Raw genomic sequence first — 22,674 nt, 5'->3', positions numbered from 1 at the left:
AGGAAGACAGGAGTGTTACTTTGGCTTACAGATCAACACTTTTTACTTCTCTCTCCAGTTAAAAGCATGGGAACATTTACTGTCTTTGGCCTAGCTGGCGGTTTTTAGTTGCTTTGGATTTGCTTAGCTGCTACAGAATTTTGGATGAATGGGAGGAAAGTCAGCTGCAATGACATGGGTTTACCCTGCCTTAAGTCAGATTAATGTATTTGTGTTACTTTTTTTCCTTGCCGATGTCAGTGCCAGCTCTGCAGAAAAGGGGGTCCTGGCCATGCCTTCACCATGAACCCAAGTTACAAAGCCCCAAAATAACGTCTAATGAACACAGTCAAGCTTAAAGCTAGCTTCTGCAATTGTTAGTCTCAGCTTGCCATCCACCGGTGTTCCAAAGCTGATGCATTAGTTTCACCAAAAGAAGGGCACATACACCACTAGTTTTGTTTGTTTTTTAATTTTTATTAATTTTTATAATTTTTTATAATTTTTAAAAATTTTTATAAATTTTATAATTTTTTATTAATTTTGAATTAAAACATATATATCGATGAAACATCGATGTATATGTTTTAATAATATGCGTTTTCTGATCTACATTAACTACATTTAAGTATTTAACTATATTTTCAGTGTGGACAAAGATGATGATTCTTCACTCCATGTGGTCCCGGCATCTAAAAGGCATATGTAGAAATGCCGGTGGCTACCAGGATATGGGTCTAGCTGTCTCTGTCTCCTGGCTGCTCGGATAGATGTCTTCATGGTCTTGCTGTACTCCAAACGCTGCCTTAAGTAAGCAGCTTCTTTTGAAATCCATCAGATGTAGCCTGCGGTAGCGGCTGTTTCCCAAAGAAGTCTCTGCTGCATCGCATCTCTGCGGCCTCCTCGTGCTTCTGCTATCAACAGCCCCTGCCTACTCAAAGGACAGGAATGTGTCCAAGTCCTCTTACTGTACCCTGAGCCTGAGCTCAATCCAGAGGACTCTGCAAGAGGTGGTTGTCAGCCGGAGCTTGCAGAAGCAGACGGAGGGCCTCAATTCGCGCTGCACTGTTGACAGTTGAGGCATAGCTACCCAGGCTTCTCTCACCAGTTCCTGGAACCAGGTTGCAGTTTTCTCCATATCCTGGAGAGTTGGTATAGGAGGCTGAGCATCTTCTCTCTCCCCAGGTGGTCCTCAGGGTGGTGAAGGAAGGACAGTGTAGTCTCACACCAGCTGCTCCCTTGTGCATATTCAGTTCGGCACTCTGGCTACCGCACTGTTGGTTTGTTGTGGAGAAAACATTTGGGAGCAATTCCGACTGCCTGCTGAGTGGTGTCTTCTCCACGTCCAGAGTGCTCGTCTGTAGGACAAGTGGGCGTCTCTCATTTCCAATAGAACAGCAGGCCTGTGAGCTGATCTTGCAGCTCCCACAACTCCTGCAGTGCCTGCTCATAACTGTCTGGATCTTGCACCAGGTGCTGGAGGAGGTTGAGCGGTCGGGACGCTCGGAATTCCTGCGGCAAGATGATCTCCGCAGGCACATCCTCATTTCCTATGAGGAAATGGTTCAGGCATTTCTCCTCCACACAGCAGCACAGGTAGCGCAAGATGTCATCCATCCGCTGCAGGAAATAGCTCCCATGCCAGCTTTTCAAAGGGATGGCAGTCAGGAGGTGCATGAGCACTGTCCTCAGCTGGTAGGGAGAAAAAGTCTGTCCCGCCAGGATGTGGGCACCCACTTGCACATATATGAGGTTGAAAGTGTTCCACTGGTCACGGGTGGCTATGTGCTGGAAAAACTTTGCCTCAGCCACCGCACAACTCTGTGGCCAGGTTGTGCTGGGGGTAAAAGCAGCCTCTGTCTCCTGGCTGCTCAGAAAGATGTCCGTATTTTCTTGCTGGACGCCAAACACAATCTCAACAACGCAGGCTGTTTTGTGGATGTCTGTCAGATGAATCCTGCAGGAGCGCCCGGACGGCATCACATTCATGCTGCACGTCTCTGCCTCAGGCATGTATTTCCAGGCACGTGTGATCAGCACCTGGAACCATTGGACAGTCTTCTCCACATCTAGGTAGGCGTCCTCGCAGAAGTCACGTAGTAGGCTGGGGTGCTGATTTCCCAGCTCTTCCTTGGAGGTGTGGAGGAAGCACCGCATACCCATCTCCGGCTCCCTCCCGCACGTGCATTCCAGATCTACGTGGATGCGGGAGTTCCTTGCTGGCAGCTCCCCTGCGGCTCCCAGATCAAGGTGGAAAACGTGCCCACGGGGGGCCGACAGGGGCACAAGCAGGCAGAAGATGGGTTCCTTCTCAGGGGGACACCAGCCTTCATAGGCACTGCCCACCCCGATGGGGCGCTCTGGCACCGGAAAGAAAGTATCTGACACCAGATACTGGCATAAGTTGATGAGGCGACCAAATAGGAGGAGTATCTGCTCACAGTTGTCTCGATGAATTTGGTCTGGCCAGAGCGCATCAGCCTGTTGCTCCTCCTGCTGCTCCTGCTTACTGATGGAGCTCTCCTCATCACTGATGTCTTCTCTTCTCTGGAACTTTTTATAGATCTTCCACATGAACCAGAGAAAAAGGAAGAGAATGCAAAGAACACTGCAAACCTTCCAGTAAGGCAACACAGAGAAGAGCAAGGCTTGAATATCCACCCCGCTCTTCTTCAGGTTGCTCTCTTCTAATTGCGGAAGCGGAAGCGGAAGCTTTTCCATCCGCTTTCGCAGAAACACCTCACGCATGCGTTCAAGAAGGCTGCAGACCTTCCGGTAAGGCAACACAGAGGACAAGGCTCGAATGCCTATCCAGCTCTGCCCCAGGTTCTCTACGTGCTGCCACTGAAGTGTCATCTGCTCTTGCAGAAACACCTCACGCTCACGCATGCGTTCCAGCGTTTCCACGTCCAACTCATCACCAACGAAAGCCACTCTCTGCGCCAACAAGGCGAAGAAAAACGCCAAAGCCATGATCTGGAAGAGATGAGAGAGGGGAGGTCAGTGGGGCTGGGTGGGAGCTCGAGCACGGCTGGGGGAGCGGGTCCAGGAGCCACAGCCCCTGGGCTCAGGTAGGAGCGGGGCCGAGGGAGCTGGGAGGCAGCGGGGGCTGAGGCCAGCGCCGCTGCTGGCTGCCCAGAGAGCCGCTCACAGGCTCCCCTGAGCGCTCGCTGCCGGCACTGCAGGCTCCCAAACCCCTCGCGGGCCGCAGGTCGCGCCCGGCCCAGCACAGCCTTCCCCCTGCTGCTGCACTCACCGCTGGCCCAGGCCAAAGTGGAGCAGCGCTGCCCGCTGCTGGCCTCGATGCCAGCGCCGCATTGTGACGCGCTGTGCCGTCACAGACGCCCCATCCCCACCCTTCGGCCCCACCCTTCGGCCCCCCTCAGCTGCACTGGGCCTCCGTGGCTGCGGCATCGGCCCTGTTCTGAGGCGCGTGGCCGGACTGGATTTCCTTTGTTTCCCTCGGGTTTTACTGCAGAGAAAGCAGTTGGCTTCATATATTGTGCTACCCTAAGGGGCGATTACAGATTAAACACGTCTTGTTCTTAACCTGATTTTTTTGGTTGCATTTGCTTCAATTCCTTCAGTTTTTGCTGATGCAATATTCTTTTCATTATCAGGTCCACTTTAAATCTCAATCTTGTCCACTCTTGACTTCTTGACTCAAGAGAGGGATCTCTGAGACGAGTGTGTTTCTGCCTGTCTGCAGAGCAGTAAATAAAGTGGGCCTGTCCATCTTGAGCCTTGTCTATGTTTTTCTGAGTTCCCAGGGCCTCCCTTAGGTTTGCCTGCAGTTAGACTAGTTTTCACCAATTCTTTACTCCTTTAAGGGATCACGACAGACTAAATAGCACACATTAGGGGCAACTCATAATGAGTATTACTGGATATTCCAGGATCTGAATCAGAACTGTAGTCTCTTGTTTATGTGAATCTTTATTAATGTAGTTTTAAAATTTTCTTAAATGGCGTTAATTGGAGTAAACAATTCTGATCTTAATAAGCAAGTTCCTGAGACCGGGGAATGGGAGATTCCCCTTTAGTCAGGGAAGAGGTGGTCCGTGAGTGCCTAGCAAACATTAAGGTCCATAAATCCACGGGACCTGATGGGGTGCATCCGCGGGTGCTGAGAGAGCTGGCGGAGGTTGTTGCTGAGCCTCTCTCTGTAATCTGTCAGAGGTCTTGGAGAACTGGGGAGGTGCCTGAAGGCTGGAGGATGGCCAATGTCACTCCAGTCTTCAGAAAGGGCAAGAAGGAAGACCCGGGTAACTATAGGCCAGTCAGCCTCACCTCTGTCCCCGGGAAGGTGATGGAACAGCTTGTGCTGGATGCCATCTCCAGACAACTGGGTGATAAGGAGGTTATCAGGAGTACTCAGCATGGGTTCACCAAGGGGAGGTCGTGCTTGACCAACCTGGTGGCCTTTTATGAAGATGTCACTAGCTGGGAGGACAGGGGGAGGGCGGTAGATGTAGTCTACCTTGATTTCAGTAAGGCTTTTGATACTGTCCCCCGTGACATCCTTATAACAAAGCTGAGGAAGTATGGGATAGATGAGTGGACAGTGAAGCGGGTCGAGAATTGGCTGACTGGCAGAGTGCAGAGGGTTGTTGGTGGTGGTGCGGTGTCTGGCTGGAGGCCTGTAACTAGCGGCGTCCCCCAGGGGTCTGTACTGGGTCCGGACTTGTTCAACATCTTCATCAACGACCTTGATGAGGGGATAGTGACCACCCTCAGCAAGTTTGCTGATGACACGAAGTTGGGAGCATTGGCTGACACGCCTGAAGGCTGTGCTGCCATTCAGCGAGACCTGGACAGGCTGGAGAGCTGGGCAGTAAGAAACCGGATGAGGTTTAACAAAAGCAAGTGTAGAGTCTTGCACCTAGGTAGAAATAATTGCATGCACCAGTACAGGCTGGGGGAAGACCTGCTGGAGAGGAGCTCTGCAGAGAGGGACGTGGGCGTCCTGGTGGACGACAGATTGACCATGAGCCAGCAGTGTGCCCTTGGAGCCAAAAAAGCCAATGGCATACTGGGGTGTATTAAAAAGAGCGTGTCCGGCAGGTCGAAGGAGGTGATCCTCCCCCTCTGCTCTGCCCTGGTGAGGCCTCATCTGGAATATTGTGTCCAGTTCTGGGCTCCCCAGTACGAGAAAGACAGGGATCTCTTGGAAAGAGTCCAGCGGAGGGCCACTGAGATGGTGAATGGCCTGGAGCATCTCCCCTATGAGGAGAGACTTAGGGAACTGGGTGTTACCAGTGGTCCCTTTCACGCCAGGATTCAAGGGTTAAGCCTCCGCGAATCCGGCCTCCTCCAGCCGGGGCCCATTTAACTACACGTTCACACCAATATGGTGAATAGCTAAATGGCGTTTTATTGTGTGTGTTAGCGGTTTAAATAAGCCGCTATCTACTTCGTCTACACCCCTTCTACATATGCATAAATCCTTCTACATATGCATAACCGAGCAGGGGAGGGCCTATCGCGTTACATCCCGAGTGTTCGTGCACGCCTAATGCAACATTTCCCCCCCCCCATGCTTAACTAAACCATGCCCCGTTACAACGCAAGCGCCGATCCTAATCCTAATATATAAAAGTGTTAGTCCTTATACAATTTAAACTTTGTTACATATTAACTATAAAGTGATGTATACAGGTTACAAAACATGCAGAGATAAGTGGTGCAATGTCTAACAATGTTAGTGGTGTTCTAAACAGTATGTCCAAGGCATCTTTGGTTATATTATAAAGTTCATCCTTCTGCGCAAAGCTTCTTGTATATCCGCTGGAACTCCATTCTCTCATTAAGCACTCTTTCCATTGTAGTTGTAAGCAACCCTTCAAAGTCCTTGCACTTGTGCCCTTGAGTCAGCAGCAGGAAATCTATTGCAGCTCTATTCTGTAAAACAGTATGCCTGAAAGAAAAGTTCTCAGCTTTCGATTAGTTTTCCGTTTCTCCCAGACCGCCCTTTTGGGTGATGACTGCATCAGGTTTTATTCTTCTTGACAGGACCCATAAAATTTTTCCTGATTCTCTATACTTTACTGTGGCATAACCTCTTCGTTCAAAATGATTGATTGCATAATGTGCTGCGCCAATACTTCGCCTGCTGGGCTACTGGAATCCTACCTCTGTGACCTTCCCCCTCCCCAAGGACATGTATCTTGTCCTTCAGGAGTCAGTTGGCCCTTTCCACAATTGCTTGCCCCTGGGAATTCCCAGGGATTCCTGTCGAGTGCGATATTCCCCAATGCTCAAGCCATTCTTGAGTAGATCGCAAGATGAAGCACGAGCCATTGTCTGTCTTGATATGTCGCGGCACACCAAGGACCACAATGGCAGTGGCCCAGTGTCGCTGAGCTGCAGGGGACTTAAATGTTAACATAATCATCACTCAATCAAAACCTTGACTGACAATGCACTAAACATAAGGTTACATGTAAGGTCATAATTTTTTGAGTTGACATATACACACTGATTCCAGCTTTCATTTTAGACAATTCTATAAATGGAAATTTCTAAGCTAATGTATTATTACTTATCGACAACTATGAGGTGCTAAACCACCAAAAGGAGAGAGAAGGAACACAATAGTGGTGAATGTGATAGGCAGTGCCTGCAGGGCATCCCCTGCTTCAAAGTGCACTTTGCCTTTCTCACCCATCTCAGATTCTCTCCTGTTTTAATTCTTGCTAACAAACCACTATATTAGATCTCTCTACAATACAGACTACTCAGAGGAAGTTATTTACAGCTATAGTTACTTATTCCTATTGTTACTTGTTTTACCCTTAACTTTCTTCTTTTTGTTTTATTTAATTGGTAAGCTTTTCTTGTTGACCTACTCCTACTATAGTTACAAAAATCATCTATGGGTAATAATTCTTGATGCAGTATAGAGTGAGATGCACCTGTAACTGTCAGAAAACAAATATCTTCGCACTGCTGTGCGCACACTGTGTTCAGCCCACTGGGGGCAAAACTCATCCTGGGATCTTCAGGACCTGCTCTAGTGCAGCTGCCACCGTTCCTCCCAACTCCACCACCACAATTCCCCCTCCATACAATTTCCAAGCTCCATCAACAAATTTGTCCAAGTCCTCTACCCTAGTTCCCTAAATGAGTATATTATTGGGAGAAAATGAAGACATTCTTGCTGGGACTAGCAAGAGACCTTCAGAGGTGCAAACAGCTCTGCAGACAAAGAGGAAGAAAACCAAAAGATTGTAACAATTCCTGCCAGACAGACCATTTTGGCATGATCAGGGACGTCCAGCTTGTGCACCTGGCATGGGTGTGAGCAGATACTATAAAGACCATTGGCAAGACCCGCCAAAACTGAGGCGGTTTGGAGTGAGTGGCAAGAGACCATGGGTTCATGTATGACCAAAGCTCAATCAGCTGAGCTGTCTGTGTTACTCTGAATGCAATTGGTGCTGCATTCTTATCCCTGTCTCGGGCCTCTACTACCCACACCAAATTATCACTTACTTTGTCTGTAATTCGGGTCCCAGCAGGGGTAGTGATTCACACTAAACTAGGGGCAGTTGCACTCCCAATGTTTTGCTTTTGTCCCCATTCGGAAGTAACGATTTGTTTACTTTCACAAGCGGCGGAGGAGGGGGGTAGGCAGTGAGGGGGGGCAGTGCGGGGGTTTGCGTTCTCTTGCTGGCACTTAAATTTCTCTGGCTAGAGCAGGTCACATTCGATATTTTAACTCACTGTTCTTCTGTAGCCTTTTTCCTGTTTTTTGTTTTTCACAATTCCACTATTCGTACCCTCAATTACAGTTGCACATAACATTAATAATTCCACTTCCATATAGCATTCATGTTTACACATCCCTATAACATTAAGATTTTCATATACCATTTGCATTTAACAATCACAAAGACAGTGACAATAACCAATACAGTTTATCCTAAGCATTCTTGCTCTCCTCCAAGTTATCAGCAGGAATGGGCCTTCCCATTAACCTGATTCCAAATTCTTTAATATTATCATATTTTTTCCATGACTTTTCACTCTTTCCTTGTTAACTGAAATGAAGTGAGGGCTACTGGTTGTTGCCCATCATCACATCCTTGATTTAAAATTTCAATACATATGTCATTTTTAGCAAGCCTTCCTGCTGGAAGTGCCATGATTATTGTCCACTGATACCATGGGGCTGGAACTGACACTGAAAAACATCAGTGCAAAGGTGTTTATGATAGATTTCTTTTGTAACCACAACTAACAGATATTAGATAGGTCCCTTGGCTCATTTCATTTGGAAACACTATGGAGGAGTTGCATGTAAATCATAATCAGTTTGACAAAAAGAGGTGAAAGAAAGGAATGATTATCACTGTGAAGGAAGTACCAGAAATCCAGGATGACCTGAAAAAAGGTCTGCAAACATTTCTAGGTTTTTCAAAAGCAATAAACTTCTTGGAGAAGCACAAACATCAAAAAATTACTTTCTCACTTCCCCAAGAGGTGCACACACAAAACTTTCCAAATTCCAAGATACGTTACAAGTTACTTAAACCACCAATCTTCAAGCCATAACCAAATTATGTAGTTTTAACACATCCAAGGACTGATATCAATCACAATCCACAACCACAACAAACAAAAGCATAGATGAAAAAAGACTTCTCAAAGTTGTTAAAAGCAGTTTAACCGACTCCGACTGCCGTGGCTCTCTCATCCGCTGGTCTTGTTTCAGCTTCAGAGACTCCACTCGAGCCCAGGGCCCCCTGACCGGACCCCCAATTAACGACAAGAAGGAATGCCTCCCTTATCTTTGACCAATCTGTGACTTGGTCGCTCTTCTTCTCCCTTCCCCCTCCTCCCAGGTAGAGGCGGACGAACAGCCCACCCTCTTGGGGAAGGGTTATGATGACTAGGAACGCCTCCACCTCCGCCCCCGCTGATGTGGATTGGCTTCTATCTTGGTTACGCCTATCCACCCAGCCCCCCGGGGCGGAGCCACACCCACAACCCATCCCATCTCGAGGAAGGGACCCATCCTCTCGCCCCTGCTCACTCCCCTTCCCCACCCCCAAGGATGGGCGAAGGAACGCAGGTTGCTTTGGATACCGTGATGGGGCCTCCGAGGAAGGCTTCTGCTGGTCAAGAGATAAGGATGTGGAATGTGTGGAATGCTGCTGCACAGGGCCATCTGGTTGTTGTTCAGCTGGAGTGATGGCTGCGGTCGGGATGGCGCACTCCACATTGTCTTTGTCTTTCAAATCCTCACATCTGCAAGAGAAAAAGCCTCCCGACCCAATTCCCAAAGCAGCCCGGAGCTGAGCATCAGTCTTCCCTTCTTTCCAAGCCGTTTTCAGCGCCCCAAGCACCAACCCCCACGTTTTGAGCTCAGCATCTTTCTGCTCATTCATTGTGCGTTCACAGAGCGAAAAAGTTAAAGAGTCCCACTTATTGTGGTCCAAAATCTCCCAAGGAGAGGAAAGCTCTCTCTCCTTTTCTAGGCATCTAATGATGGCCGCGATGTCCTTCTTAGAAGGAACACGCTTGCCACCATGGTCTTTACAAAATTGAAGCAATACCTTTACGACTTGCTCCATAGTCGATCCGAGACGAAGAAGTTCGCTCGACCCCGAAACCACGGTCCTACCGCCGGTAGCCTGCCGCCGACCTCACAGACTCTCTCAATCCGACGGGCATGCAGAGGATGTCCAACACCTTGAATCCTAACGTCCTCACACGGGGCACCACTTGTTACCAGTGGTCCCTTTCACGCCAGGATTCAAGGGTTAAGCCTCCGCGAATCCGGCCTCCTCCAGCCGGGGCCCATTTAACTACACGTTCACACCAATATGGTGAATAGCTAAATGGCGTTTTATTGTGTGTGTTAGCGGTTTAAATAAGCCGCTATCTACTTCGTCTACACCCCTTCTACATATGCATAAATCCTTCTACATATGCATAACCGAGCAGGGGAGGGCCTATCGCGTTACATCCCGAGTGTTCGTGCACGCCTAATGCAACACTGGGTCTGTTTAGCCTTGAAAAAAGAAGGCTGAGAGGGGACTTGATCCAGGTTTGTAAATACCTGAGGTGTGGGAGCCATAGTGGTGAGGCTGGTCTCTTTTCAGTAGAGCGTGGGGATAGGACTAGGGGTAATGGGATGAAAGTACAGCATAGGAAGTTCCGCACGAATGTGCAGAAGAACTTCTTTACAGTGAGGGTGATGGAGCACTGGAACAGGCTGCCCAGGGAAGTGGTGGAGTCTCCTTCTCTGGAGATATTCAAGACCCACATGGACGCCTACCTGTGCGACGTGGTGTAGGGAGCCTGCTTTGGCAGGGGGGTTGGACTCGATGATCTCTAGAGGTCCCTTCCAACCCCTACAATTCTGTGATTCTGTGATGTATATTGCTGACAAGAATTGTATGGTGGTCTTACATAAAATCTGAAAACCAAAATTTCTTCCCTCTTAATGGCTGTTAAATGATTCTTGGAATCAAGAAATAGCGTGGTTAACAGGAACCTATGTCACTTTCTGGATTACTTCCTTCATTATGCTACAACAGAATGGTGGCACATGTGAAGGACTGTATAGAGAAGGAAGACAGGAGTGTTACTTTGGCTTACAGATCAACACTTTTTACTTCTCTCTCCAGTTAAAAGCATGGGAACATTTACTGTCTTTGGCCTAGCTGGCGGTTTTTAGTTGCTTTGGATTTGCTTAGCTGCTACAGAATTTTGGATGAATGGGAGGAAAGTCAGCTGCAATGACATGGGTTTACCCTGCCTTAAGTCAGATTAATGTATTTGTGTTACTTATTTTCCTTGCCGATGTCAGTGCCAGCTCTGCAGAAAAGGGGGTCCTGGCCATGCCTTCACCATGAACCCAAGTTACAAAGCCCAAAAATAATGTCTAATGAACACAGTCAAGCTTAAAGCCAGCTTCTGCAATTGTTAGTCTCAGCTTGCCATCCACCGGTGTTCCAAAGCTGATGCATTAGTTTCACCAAAAGAAGGGCACATACACCACTAGTTTTGTTTGTTTTTTAATTTTTATTAATTTTTATAATTTTTTATAATTTTTAAAAATTTTTATAAATTTTATAATTTTTTATTAATTTTTATTAAATTTTAATTAAAACATATATATCGATGAAACATCGATGTATATGTTTTAATAATATGCGTTTTCTGATCTACATTAACTATATTTAAGTATTTAACTATATTTTCAGTGTGGACAAAGATGATGATTCTTCACTCCATGTGGTCCCGGCATCTAAAAGGCATATGTAGAAATGCCGGTGGCTACCAGGATATGGGTCTAGCTGTCTCTGTCTCCTGGCTGCTCGGATAGATGTCTTCATGGTCTTGCTGTACTCCAAACGCTGCCTTAAGTAAGCAGCTTCTTTTGAAATCCATCAGATGTAGCCTGCGGTAGCGGCTGTTTCCCAAAGAAGTCTCTGCTGCATCGCATCTCTGCGGCCTCCTCGTGCTTCTGCTATCAACAGCCCCTGCCTACTCAAAGGACAGGAATGTGTCCAAGTCCTCTTACTGTACCCTGAGCCTGAGCTCAATCCAGAGGACTCTGCAAGAGGTGGTTGTCAGCCGGAGCTTGCAGAAGCAGACGGAGGGCCTCAATTCGCGCTGCACTGTTGACAGTTGAGGCATAGCTACCCAGGCTTCTCTCACCAGTTCCTGGAACCAGGTTGCAGTTTTCTCCATATCCTGGAGAGTTGGTATAGGAGGCTGAGCATCTTCTCTCTCCCCAGGTGGTCCTCAGGGTGGTGAAGGAAGGACAGTGTAGTCTCACACCAGCTGCTCCCTTGTGCATATTCAGTTCGGCACTCTGGCTACCGCACTGTTGGTTTGTTGTGGAGAAAACATTTGGGAGCAATTCCGACTGCCTGCTGAGTGGTGTCTTCTCCACGTCCAGAGTGCTCGTCTGTAGGACAAGTGGGCGTCTCTCATTTCCAATAGAACAGCAGGCCTGTGAGCTGATCTTGCAGCTCCCACAACTCCTGCAGTGCCTGCTCATAACTGTCTGGATCTTGCACCAGGTGCTGGAGGAGGTTGAGCGGTCGGGACGCTCGGAATTCCTGCGGCAAGATGATCTCCGCAGGCACATCCTCATTTCCTATGAGGAAATGGTTCAGGCATTTCTCCTCCACACAGCAGCACAGGTAGCGCAAGATGTCATCCATCCGCTGCAGGAAATAGCTCCCATGCCAGCTTTTCAAAGGGATGGCAGTCAGGAGGTGCATGAGCACTGTCCTCAGCTGGTAGGGAGAAAAAGTCTGTCCCGCCAGGATGTGGGCACCCACTTGCACATATATGAGGTTGAAAGTGTTCCACTGGTCACGGGTGGCTATGTGCTGGAAAAACTTTGCCTCAGCCACCGCACAACTCTGTGGCCAGGTTGTGCTGGGGGTAAAAGCAGCCTCTGTCTCCTGGCTGCTCAGAAAGATGTCCGTATTTTCTTGCTGGACGCCAAACACAATCTCAACAACGCAGGCTGTTTTGTGGATGTCTGTCAGATGAATCCTGCAGGAGCGCCCGGACGGCATCACATTCATGCTGCACGTCTCTGCCTCAGGCATGTATTTCCAGGCACGTGTGATCAGCACCTGGAACCATTGGACAGTCTTCTCCACATCTAGGTAGGCGTCCTCGCAGAAGTCACGTAGTAGGCTGGGGTGCTGATTTCCCAGCTCTTCCTTGGAGGTGTGGAGGAAGCACCGCATACCCATCTCCGGCTCCCTCCCGCACGTGCATTCCAGATCTACGTGGATGCGGGAGTTCCTTGCTGGCAGCTCCCCTGCGGCTCCCAGATCAAGGTGGAAAACGTGCCCACGGGGGGCCGACAGGGGCACAAGCAGGCAGAAGATGGGTTCCTTCTCAGGGGGACACCAGCCTTCATAGGCACTGCCCACCCCGATGGGGCGCTCTGGCACCGGAAAGAAAGTATCTGACACCAGATACTGGCATAAGTTGATGAGGCGACCAAATAGGAGGAGTATCTGCTCACAGTTGTCTCGATGAATTTGGTCTGGCCAGAGCGCATCAGCCTGTTGCTCCTCCTGCTGCTCCTGCTTACTGATGGAGCTCTCCTCATCACTGATGTCTTCTCTTCTCTGGAACTTTTTATAGATCTTCCACATGAACCAGAGAAAAAGGAAGAGAATGCAAAGAACACTGCAAACCTTCCAGTAAGGCAACACAGAGAAGAGCAAGGCTTGAATATCCACCCCGCTCTTCTTCAGGTTGCTCTCTTCTAATTGCGGAAGCGGAAGCGGAAGCTTTTCCATACACTTTCGCAGAAACACCTCACGCATGCGTTCAAGAAGGCTGTAAACCTTCCGGTAAGGCAACACAGAGGACAAGGCTCGAATGCCTATCCAGCTCTGCCCCTGGTTCTCTACGTGCTGCCACTGAAGTGTCATCTGCTCTTGCAGAAACAACTCACGCTCACGCATGCGTTCCAGCGTTTCCACGTCCAACTCATCACCAACGAAAGCCACTCTCTGCGCCAACAAGGCGAACAACACAGAGGACAAGGCTCGAATGCCTATCCAGCTCTGCCCCAGGTTCTCTACGTGCTGCCACTGAAGTGTCATCTGCTCTTGCAGAAACACCTCACGCTCACGCATGCGTTCCAGCGTTTCCACATCCAACTCATCACCAACGAAAGCCACTCTCTGCGCCAACAAGGCGAAGAAAAACGCCAAAGCCATGATCTGGAAGAGATGAGAGAGGGGAGGTCAGTGGGGCTGGGTGGGAGCTCGAGCACGGCTGGGGGAGCGGGTCCAGGAGCCACAGCCCCTGGGCTCAGGTAGGAGCGGGGCCGAGGGAGCTGGGAGGCAGCGGGGGCTGAGGCCAGCGCCGCTGCTGGCTGCCCAGAGAGCCGCTCACAGGCTCCCCTGAGCGCTCGCTGCCGGCACTGCAGGCTCCCAAACCCCTCGCGGGCCGCAGGTCGCGCCCGGCCCAGCACAGCCTTCCCCCTGCTGCTGCACTCACCGCTGGCCCAGGCCAAAGTGCAGCAGCGCTGCCCGCTGCTGGCCTCGATGCCAGCGCCGCATTGTGACGCGCTGTGCCGTCACAGACGCCCCATCCCCACCCTTCGGCCCCACCCTTCGGCCCCCCCTCAGCTGCCCTGGGCCTCCATGGCCGCGGCATCGGCCCTGTTCTGAGGCGCGTGGCCGGACTGGATTTCCTTTGTTTCCCTCGGGTTTTACTGCAGAGAAAGCAGTTGGCTTCATATATTGTACTACCCTAATGGGCGATTACAGATTAAACACGTCTTGTTCTTAACCTGATTTTTTTGGTTGCATTTGCTTCAATTTCTTCAGTTTTTGCTGATGCGATATTTTTTTTATTATCAGGTCCACTTTAAATCTCAATCTTTGTCCACTCTTGACTTCTTGACTCAAGACCTCTCTCAACACACTCCAGACGAGTGTGTTTCTGCCTGTCTGCAGAGCAGTAAATAAAGTGGGCCTGTCCATCTTGAGCCTTGTCTATGTTTTTCTGAGTTCCCAGGGCCTCCCTTAGGTTTGCCTGCAGTTAGACTAGTTTTCACCAATTCTTTTACTCCTTTAAGGGATCACGACAGACTAAATAGCACACATTATGGGCAACTCTTAATGAGTATTACTGGATATTCCAGGATCTGAATCAGAACTGTAGTCTCTTGTTTATGTGAATCTTTATTCAATGTAGTTTTAAAATTTTCTTAAATGGCGTTAATTGGAGTAAACAATTCTGATCTTAATAAGCAAGTTCCTGAGACCGGGGAATGGGAGATTCCCCTTTAGTCAGGGAAGAGGTGGTCCGTGAGTGCCTAGCAAACATTAAGGTCCATAAATCCACGGGACCTGATGGGGTGCATCCGCGGGTGCTGAGAGAGCTGGCGGAGGTTGTTGCTGAGCCTCTCTCTGTAATCTGTCAGAGGTCTTGGAGAACTGGGGAGGTGCCTGAAGGCTGGAGGACGGCCAATGTCACTCCAGTCTTCAAAAAAGGGCAAGAAGGAAGACCCGGGTAACTATAGGCCAGTCAGCCTCACCTCTGTCCCCGGGAAGGTGATGGAACAGCTTGTGCTGGATGCCATCTCCAGACAACTGGGTGATAAGGAGGTTATCAGGAGTACTCAGCATGGGTTCACCAAGGGGAGGTCGTGCTTGACCAACCTGGTGGCCTTTTATGAAGATGTCACTAGCTGGGTGGACAGGGGGAGGGCGGTAGATGTAGTCTACCTTGATTTCAGTAAGGCTTTTGATACTGTCCCCCATGACATCCTTATAACAAAGCTGAGGAAGTATGGGAAAGATGAGTGGACAGTGAAGCGGGTCGAGAATTGGCTGACTGGCAGAGTGCAGAGGGTTGGTGGTGGTGGTGCGGTGTCTGGCTGGAGGCCTGTAACTAGCGGCGTCCCCAAGGGGTCTGTACTGGGTCCGGTCTTGTTCAACATCTTCATCAACGACCTTGATGAGGGGATAGTGACCACCCTCAGCAAGTTTGCTGATGACACGAAGTTGGGAGGATTGGCTGACACGCCTGAAGGCTGTGCTGCCATTCAGCGAGACCTGGACAGGCTGGAGAGCTGGGCAGTAAGAAACCGGATGAGGTTTAACAAAAGCAAGTGTAGAGTCTTGCACCTAGGTAGAAATAATTGCATGCACCAGTACAGGCTGGGGGAAGACCTGCTGGAGAGGAGCTCTGCAGAGAGGGACGTGGGCGTCCTGGTGGACGACAGATTGACCATGAGCCAGCAGTGTGCCCTTGGAGCCAAAAAAGCCAATGGCATACTGGGGTGTATTAAAAAGAGCATGTCCGGCAGGTCGAAGGAGGTGATCCTCCCCCTCTGCTCTGCCCTGGTGAGGCCTCATCTGGAATATTGTGTCCTGTTCTGGGATCCCCAGTACAAAAAAGACAGGGATCTCTTGGAAAGAGTCCAGCGGAGGGCCACTAAGATGGTGAAGGGCCTGGAGCATCTCCCCTATGAGGAGAGACTTAGGGAACTGGGTCTGTTTAGCCTTGGGAAAAGAAGGCTGAGAGGGGACTTGATCCAGGTTTATAAATACCTGAGGTGTGGGAGCCATAGTGGTGAGGCTGGTCTCTTTTCAGTAGAGCGTGGGGATAGGACTAGGGGTAATGGGATGAAAGTACAGCATAGGAAGTTTCTCACAAATGTGCGGAAGAACTTCTTTACAGTGAGGGTGATGGAGCACTGGAACAGGCTGCCCAGGGAAGTGGTGGAGTCTCCTTCTCTGGAGATATTCAAGACCCACCTGGATGCCTACCTGTGCAACGTGGTGTAGGGAGCCTGCTTTGGCAGGGGGGTTGGACTCGATGATCTCTCGAGGTCCCTTCCAACCCCTAAAATTCTGTGATTCTCTGATTTAAAACTCATTCTGTTTTCAGCCCTAATTTTGTTCCTCCCTCTTTACACTATTCCTTTGTATAATCCTTAATTATTTCACATACACACACTGCATAACCAACTTTTATTTATCCTATATGATAATTTATATCATATAGGATATATTTGCAGCGCTTTTTCCAAAATAATTAGTTATTAAATGAAAGCATGCAGTAGTTAAGGGAATTTCCTAGGTATCTCTTGTTTAATACTTTTGTGTTAACTCTCAGTTATGCATATTGCCGTTTGTTTGTAATGAGTGGGTGAAATACTAAATTATATATATGGAATGTAACACAATATAAGTAGATGAATTCTTGGTGCTAAATAATAAATATTTTTTTAATCCAGTGACTTAAATAAATTTTAAAAATGCACAAAATACTAAGCCATATTTTTAGGTGAACTCTAGGATGGAGAGAACTGTAGAAAACTCTAGAAAGATCTCTTTTCATAGAACAGCACATTCTGAGAAAGTCATAATGATTTATTTGAGGAAAATGATGCAGTCTTGTAAAGTTCAGGAATAGCTATATAAGTTGTAAAAATATTCTAAGTTGTCTACTTGCAAAAGAATGGTGATAAGAATGTTCTGTTTCTTAGGGGAAGAAAAAAAATATAATGCAGTTATTAAAAAGAAGAAAAGAGACTCTAAATAAAGCTAGAAGGTCATATTTAATAACAGACTTAATGGAACATAAAACACTGAGAGCAAAGGCTCAATGGTTATGAGAGCAAAATGAATATATTGGCATAAGTTTTACTCAAGTATTAGATTTAGTGTGATGAATTCTAAGGTAACATAAAAAGTCAAGAATAAAATTAGAAATCTAAAACTGATAATCAGAGCCAAATTGTACTCTTAACACTTAAATGCACAATGCAGATATAGCATCATAGAGTAGTTTGGGTTGTATGACCAACTACTTCTAACCCCCTTCACAGGAAGGAATACCTTCCACTATATCTGGCTTCTCAAAGACACATCCAAGCTGGCCTTGAACATCTCCAGGAATGGAAATGCAAAGATTTCTTGGGTAACATGTTCCAGTGCTTCAGTGCTCTTTGAGTAAAGAATTTCTTCCTAATATATCTCCCAAACCTACCATTTTTAAGTTTAATGTCACTATCCCTTGTCCTACAAACTTTCTACAGGTGAACAAATGATAATAATAATAATAAACTTTCTTTACTTTTATGGAAAATATTTCTCATATCATAACATAGAAAAATGGGGAAGTGTGAAAGAAAGGGGAAGAAAGGGTAGGTCCTCTCCTCTCCATCACTTCAGCATTAAGGAATAAATTCAAAAGAACAAGAGAGTTCCACGTGTGTGCTTCCGGTGGCACAGTGGTTAAGGATGCCACTTTGCAACACTGGAGGCCCGGGTTCGAATCCCCCCTGTGGCGCTAGTGGTAGAAGTGCTGCTCTGCTACACATGAGGCTCAAATCCCGGGGGCTGGACTTGATGATCTCTAAGGTCCCTTCCAACTCGCACAAGACTGTGATACTGTGTGATACATGTATAAATTTGAGACAGTTCTTTGGACCTGAATTCAAGGTCATCCCTAAATTTAAAGTACTAAGTTCAATGGACATATTGAGGAGGGAGAATTTTAATAGTGTAGCTTTTTTGGAACTGGAATTCCCAAATTGAAGCACAGTTCAATTTCTAGATTTTTTTTTTTCACACTAGCATATAGAAGCTTTGTTGATTTATTTATTTATTTATTTATTATTTTTTTTAAGGAAATACACAAATTATTGGAGAACAGGTGCAAATATCCCCAGATTGAAATGTGTACCATCACTTTTCTGAATATTGTCACAAATAGTGAGTGGTCTTTAGTTACATTACTTTCCACGCAGTAGCAGCATATCAAACTTCATGGGAACAGCAGCATGACAAGAACAACTGTAAGTCAGAAAAACAAATCAATGAAAAGAGGGAGCATGCTGGAAAACAGGTAAGAATGCTAATGCTGTTTGGATAACAAGAGCATGTTACTGAGCATATTATTGTCTTTAGAATTTCTAAATACTTAATGCTCCTAGAGTTCTGGAAATTGGAAAAGGTCTTTCTGTTTTGGTAGAGGGGGGAATGCAAAGTTGACCTCTGTAAGAAGAGCCCAGCAGTTCCTTCATGTCAGATCAGAGCCATCTTAAAAGAACTAAAGAGAAATTTGAACTTCTGCTGATGTTAGATAACACTGTTTTCTTCTGTGACTTGCAGCAACAGATCCTAAGCTGTACTTTCTGTTTTGATTTTTGATTGAATACCTTTGTAATTTAGGCACAGTTGTATTGATAAGTATTGAAACAAAAGGGATTTCACTAAATACTTCCTAAATGAGAGGAAAAAACAATTAAAAGCAACAAAAATCTTTTTTATTATTTGCAACAAGGAACATTTCCATAACTTTGGATACACATGAGAAGTTGAATTGATGCATAAGAAAGAATAATGGCATCTACAATGTAACTGCTATCCACATATGCAGATTTAACTAAATGTATTTGAAAGCAGTACTTGGGGAAATATTTCTCTTTTTCTGTCAATCATATATTTAATAATTTTATTTGTGTTTCCTCCTCAAAAAATTGCATTATCTAATCTTTTAGATGAGGCAAGGGATCCCATCCAATTCTTTAAAATTAATAGATAAATCTGTTGAACTATCTAGCTAGAAATGGTTCCAAATCTAAGCTTGCAACAAATAAAGCAAGATTTCACTTGAAATTCTGAGTAGTTATTTCTATTACTCAGCTCTTAATGGTTTTGGAAACAACAACAAATAGCTTAACACCAAAGACAGTATAATTTAACTCTGATTTTCTGGTGATTTTTTTTGTTCTATTGTTTTTCTATATAAGAATCATGATATTTTCTCTTCAACAATTGATTTTTAAAATAAGCACATGTATACAGACAGATAAGTGCAGTGACTCACACTTTTACTCTGCCAACATAGTGAGAAGTCCGGATATGTGGATTTAATCTGCTGTGTTTTCCCAAGTCTGGGCCAAGATATATATTTGCAGTAATTGAAATGCAGCTGAAAAGTAAGAAAAGAATGAGAATAACAGTAGAGAAACAGTTCATTTCCCCAGCTTAAACTAAGGAAATTTAGTACCCTGGTGATGCAGCCAGAAGTTTCTAGACTTAATCACACTGGTATTCAAAAATGCTACAAGTAGGTTAATGAAAGCAGAATTCAGCCTGAGAATAATGTAGCTAAACTTCAGTTTAGGATTCTGTTGGAGTTTAAGAAAAATATTCGTATTAAGTACCTACACTCTCTTTAGAGTCGGTAAAAATGGGGTCATTTTTAAGTTGCATAAGCACAATGCCATTTGAGGTTAAGTAGAATATTCAAGATTTCCAAACTAGGCAGAAATGAAACAGGCATCCATTTTCAGTGGTCAGAGGCCAGGTATGATACTCTAATACTAGTGGTTGTCTGAATCATGATGCTAAATGTCAACATTCAGGCAAAAGCATCCTACACCCAGTACAGCAAGGAGAACCAGATCCAGCTCCTCTCCCTCAACTCTTTCTCTTTATCTCCTTCCTTGTCTTAGGGGAGTTGTATGGTTCTGATTATGGCAGTGATTGTTGAACCTCATTTGTGCTTCCTAAATTTGTCAGAGGTTACAAAAATTAAGCAGATGTGTTAGACTGCAGCAAGACCTATGGAAGAGTTACATAATATCCTAGTGATTCAAAACATATAGGTTGTACCTATGTTTTTCAGGACCCATACTTGAATGTGGTAGGTTGGCCTTTGACAGTTGTTCTTCACCTTCCTCAACAGGACAGGTGGAGAAAATAAGATAGAAAAGTTCATATATCGAGATAAAGACAGTAGATCAGTTATCATGAGCAGAAGTGACTTGTTTTGTTGAAAAACAATTTATTTCCAGTTTAAAATTTAACACAACACCATGAGCAACAAAGGCTTCAGTCATACATTCCCAGCTCTTTTACCTTCTCCTTACCCCCAGTGGCCCACGACAAATTTGTGTGTGATCACTCATCTCTCTTCTCTCCTGCCTTCTCACACTCTGTCTTTGCTTCTGCATGGTCTCCTCTCCATTATGGTATCCTCTGTTGCTTGGAGCATCATTTCCTTTAAAACTTCTGTGATCTTGATTTCTGCAGGGTTGTTTCTCACACTTTTTCCACTCTCCTGTCTCAGAATTGCTGTAGGGCCAAAATCCTGTTTCTCAAACACAGTCCCCAGGGGCACCTCCACATTGAATACGGGCCCAGTTGTGCTCTGCAACATGGACATTGGAGCCCAATGGAACCAGCTGTGTGGCATAGGGCAACCCTGGCCTTGCTCACAGAGGAAATCAGAACCCTGCTGCTGGCACCTGAGCACCTGAACCTAGTTCAATAAGAAATATAAGATAAAATATAAATCAATTATTTTTCTCTTGTGCATAAAATAGAAATTTTAATTTTCTCATTAAAATTCTAGATTCATCACCACATTAATTTTAATCTGTTCAGATTTACTGAAATATTTTAATTCACAGTTGGAAAGTCTTTGTATATACCACTGAGAGAAACAAAAATTAGAAGCAGTTAAGTTGCTCTAAGCTCACTTATGCCACAGCTCGACAAAAATATTTCTTTACCAATAATTTTTCAGTACTCTAGGAAGGGAGCAAAGAACTTGAATTTCTTCCATTAATAAGCAGTGTAACAAAAATGCAGCATTTCTTGCAAAGCAGAACATATTTCTGTATCTTTATAATGTACATTGATCTAGGATCATTCAGTGAATGTTAGGAATTTATTCAGAGTCTCGGGCACTACAGACTTCCTTTGCGTGCCTGATATAGCTTACAGAAACATACATATTTGTATACAGGAATCGTAATAATCAAACAGCCACAGAAGATCAAGAACATGTACCACGTCAGTAAAAAGCAGTATTTGATTTACACCGTGAGCAAATTTCCACTTAAAATTACTTTTGGCAGAAAGTACCATTCTCTTTTAAAATGTTTTTTAATCAAGTTCCTTTCTTCAGGGTGACTTCTACACTTTATTTGTTGAACATCTGAAGATGTAATACCTGAAGTTTCTCCCATCCTGGAGAATACAGATAGATCAGTGCCTCTTCAATTTAATCTTTTAATTGTAAAAAATATATAAGGGCAGTTTTCAAAACCTTTTAGTGCCCATCTAATGGTATTTTGCAGACAGGAGACTTTATCTACTCCTTCTGATTAATCCTCATATGAAGTCATAATCCTGCTTTTTGACATAATAATCATTTTCACAGCCAGAGATAGAAACATTCTTGAAGCTACAGACAGGCTATGGTTTAGGTAAGAAAAAAAAATACCAACAACAGTGGGAGCTATTGGTAATGGGTGAACGGTTGGACTGGATGATCTTTTAGGTCTTTTCCAACCTTGGTGATTCTATGATTTGAATTCCTAAAAATTAAAAGATAGAGCCTGCTTTTACTTAAAAATCTTTTTAACAAAAACATATCTTCTATCTTAAAGTAAAATAGGAGCTACTGTCCTATGTCAAAACTATCTTAAAGCATCGAGATTTTACATATCAAGCTTGTTTTTCTTCTTTGTAAATAAGTATTTGCAGAAACTTAAATTCTCATAAGGATTAATACACTCTAATAATATTTATTAAACTCTTCAGTAAATATAGTAAAAAATAATAAAAAAACCTTGCCTATTACAACAGGAACAAGAATAATTTAAATACACATATAAGGTATCTTTTATTCTCGCATTATACATGTAGTCTTACATATGGGAAACACCTCAATATGACAACTCATGGAACACTCTAAAAGGATGGCTTAAGACATTTTCTCTTCAATTACTCTTATTTTCAGATTGCTTGTGGAAGTAATGCTTGAAAAAAGCAGAAATCTGGCCTGCAAATTTACTCTGCAGTAACACAGAATTAGGAAATTTTACAGTATGAACAGAACAGTGCCTGTAAAAACATGAGAAAATAGTCTCGTGCTTGTTTTAGATATCAGATCATGTTGGAGCTAACAGGAATGAAAGAGCCAATTAGATTGCTACAGCTTCTGTTTTAAAGGAGTAACAATCAAGTTTCTGTTGTAGTCTGACACGAAAGCTGTTCTTAATCAATGGCCAGTTCAAGCACACTAGCTTATTAAATGGAAGCACTTCAGGTAGTTTTATTTTCTGGTAGTCTGGTAGTTTTATATTCTGTACGTAAGAAGTGACTGAGAAAATCTTTTCTTATTTAAACATAGAATGCCACATATACAAAATACGGA

The 22,674-nt window shown here is 45.3% G+C and overlaps 1 protein-coding gene across 1 annotated transcript; it reads right to left on the bottom strand.

The window, feature by feature from the left end:
• Positions 1-619: 619 nt before the first annotated feature.
• Positions 620-2,727, bottom strand: LOC146761520 (inositol 1,4,5-trisphosphate receptor-interacting protein-like 1). Its single transcript, XM_085542612.1, has one exon. It carries the CDS (start codon positions 2,725-2,727, stop codon positions 1,360-1,362), a length of 1,368 nt encoding a protein of 455 aa, XP_085398738.1. The 3' UTR covers positions 620-1,359.
• Positions 2,728-22,674: the final 19,947 nt, after the last annotated feature.

The sequence above is a fragment of the Coturnix japonica genome, chromosome 3, assembly GCF_054131305.1.
Source record: "Coturnix japonica strain WE chromosome 3, WE-NBRP24, whole genome shotgun sequence".
Lineage (NCBI taxonomy): Eukaryota > Metazoa > Chordata > Aves > Galliformes > Phasianidae > Coturnix > Coturnix japonica.
This window is presented reverse-complemented; position numbering and strand designations above follow the sequence as displayed.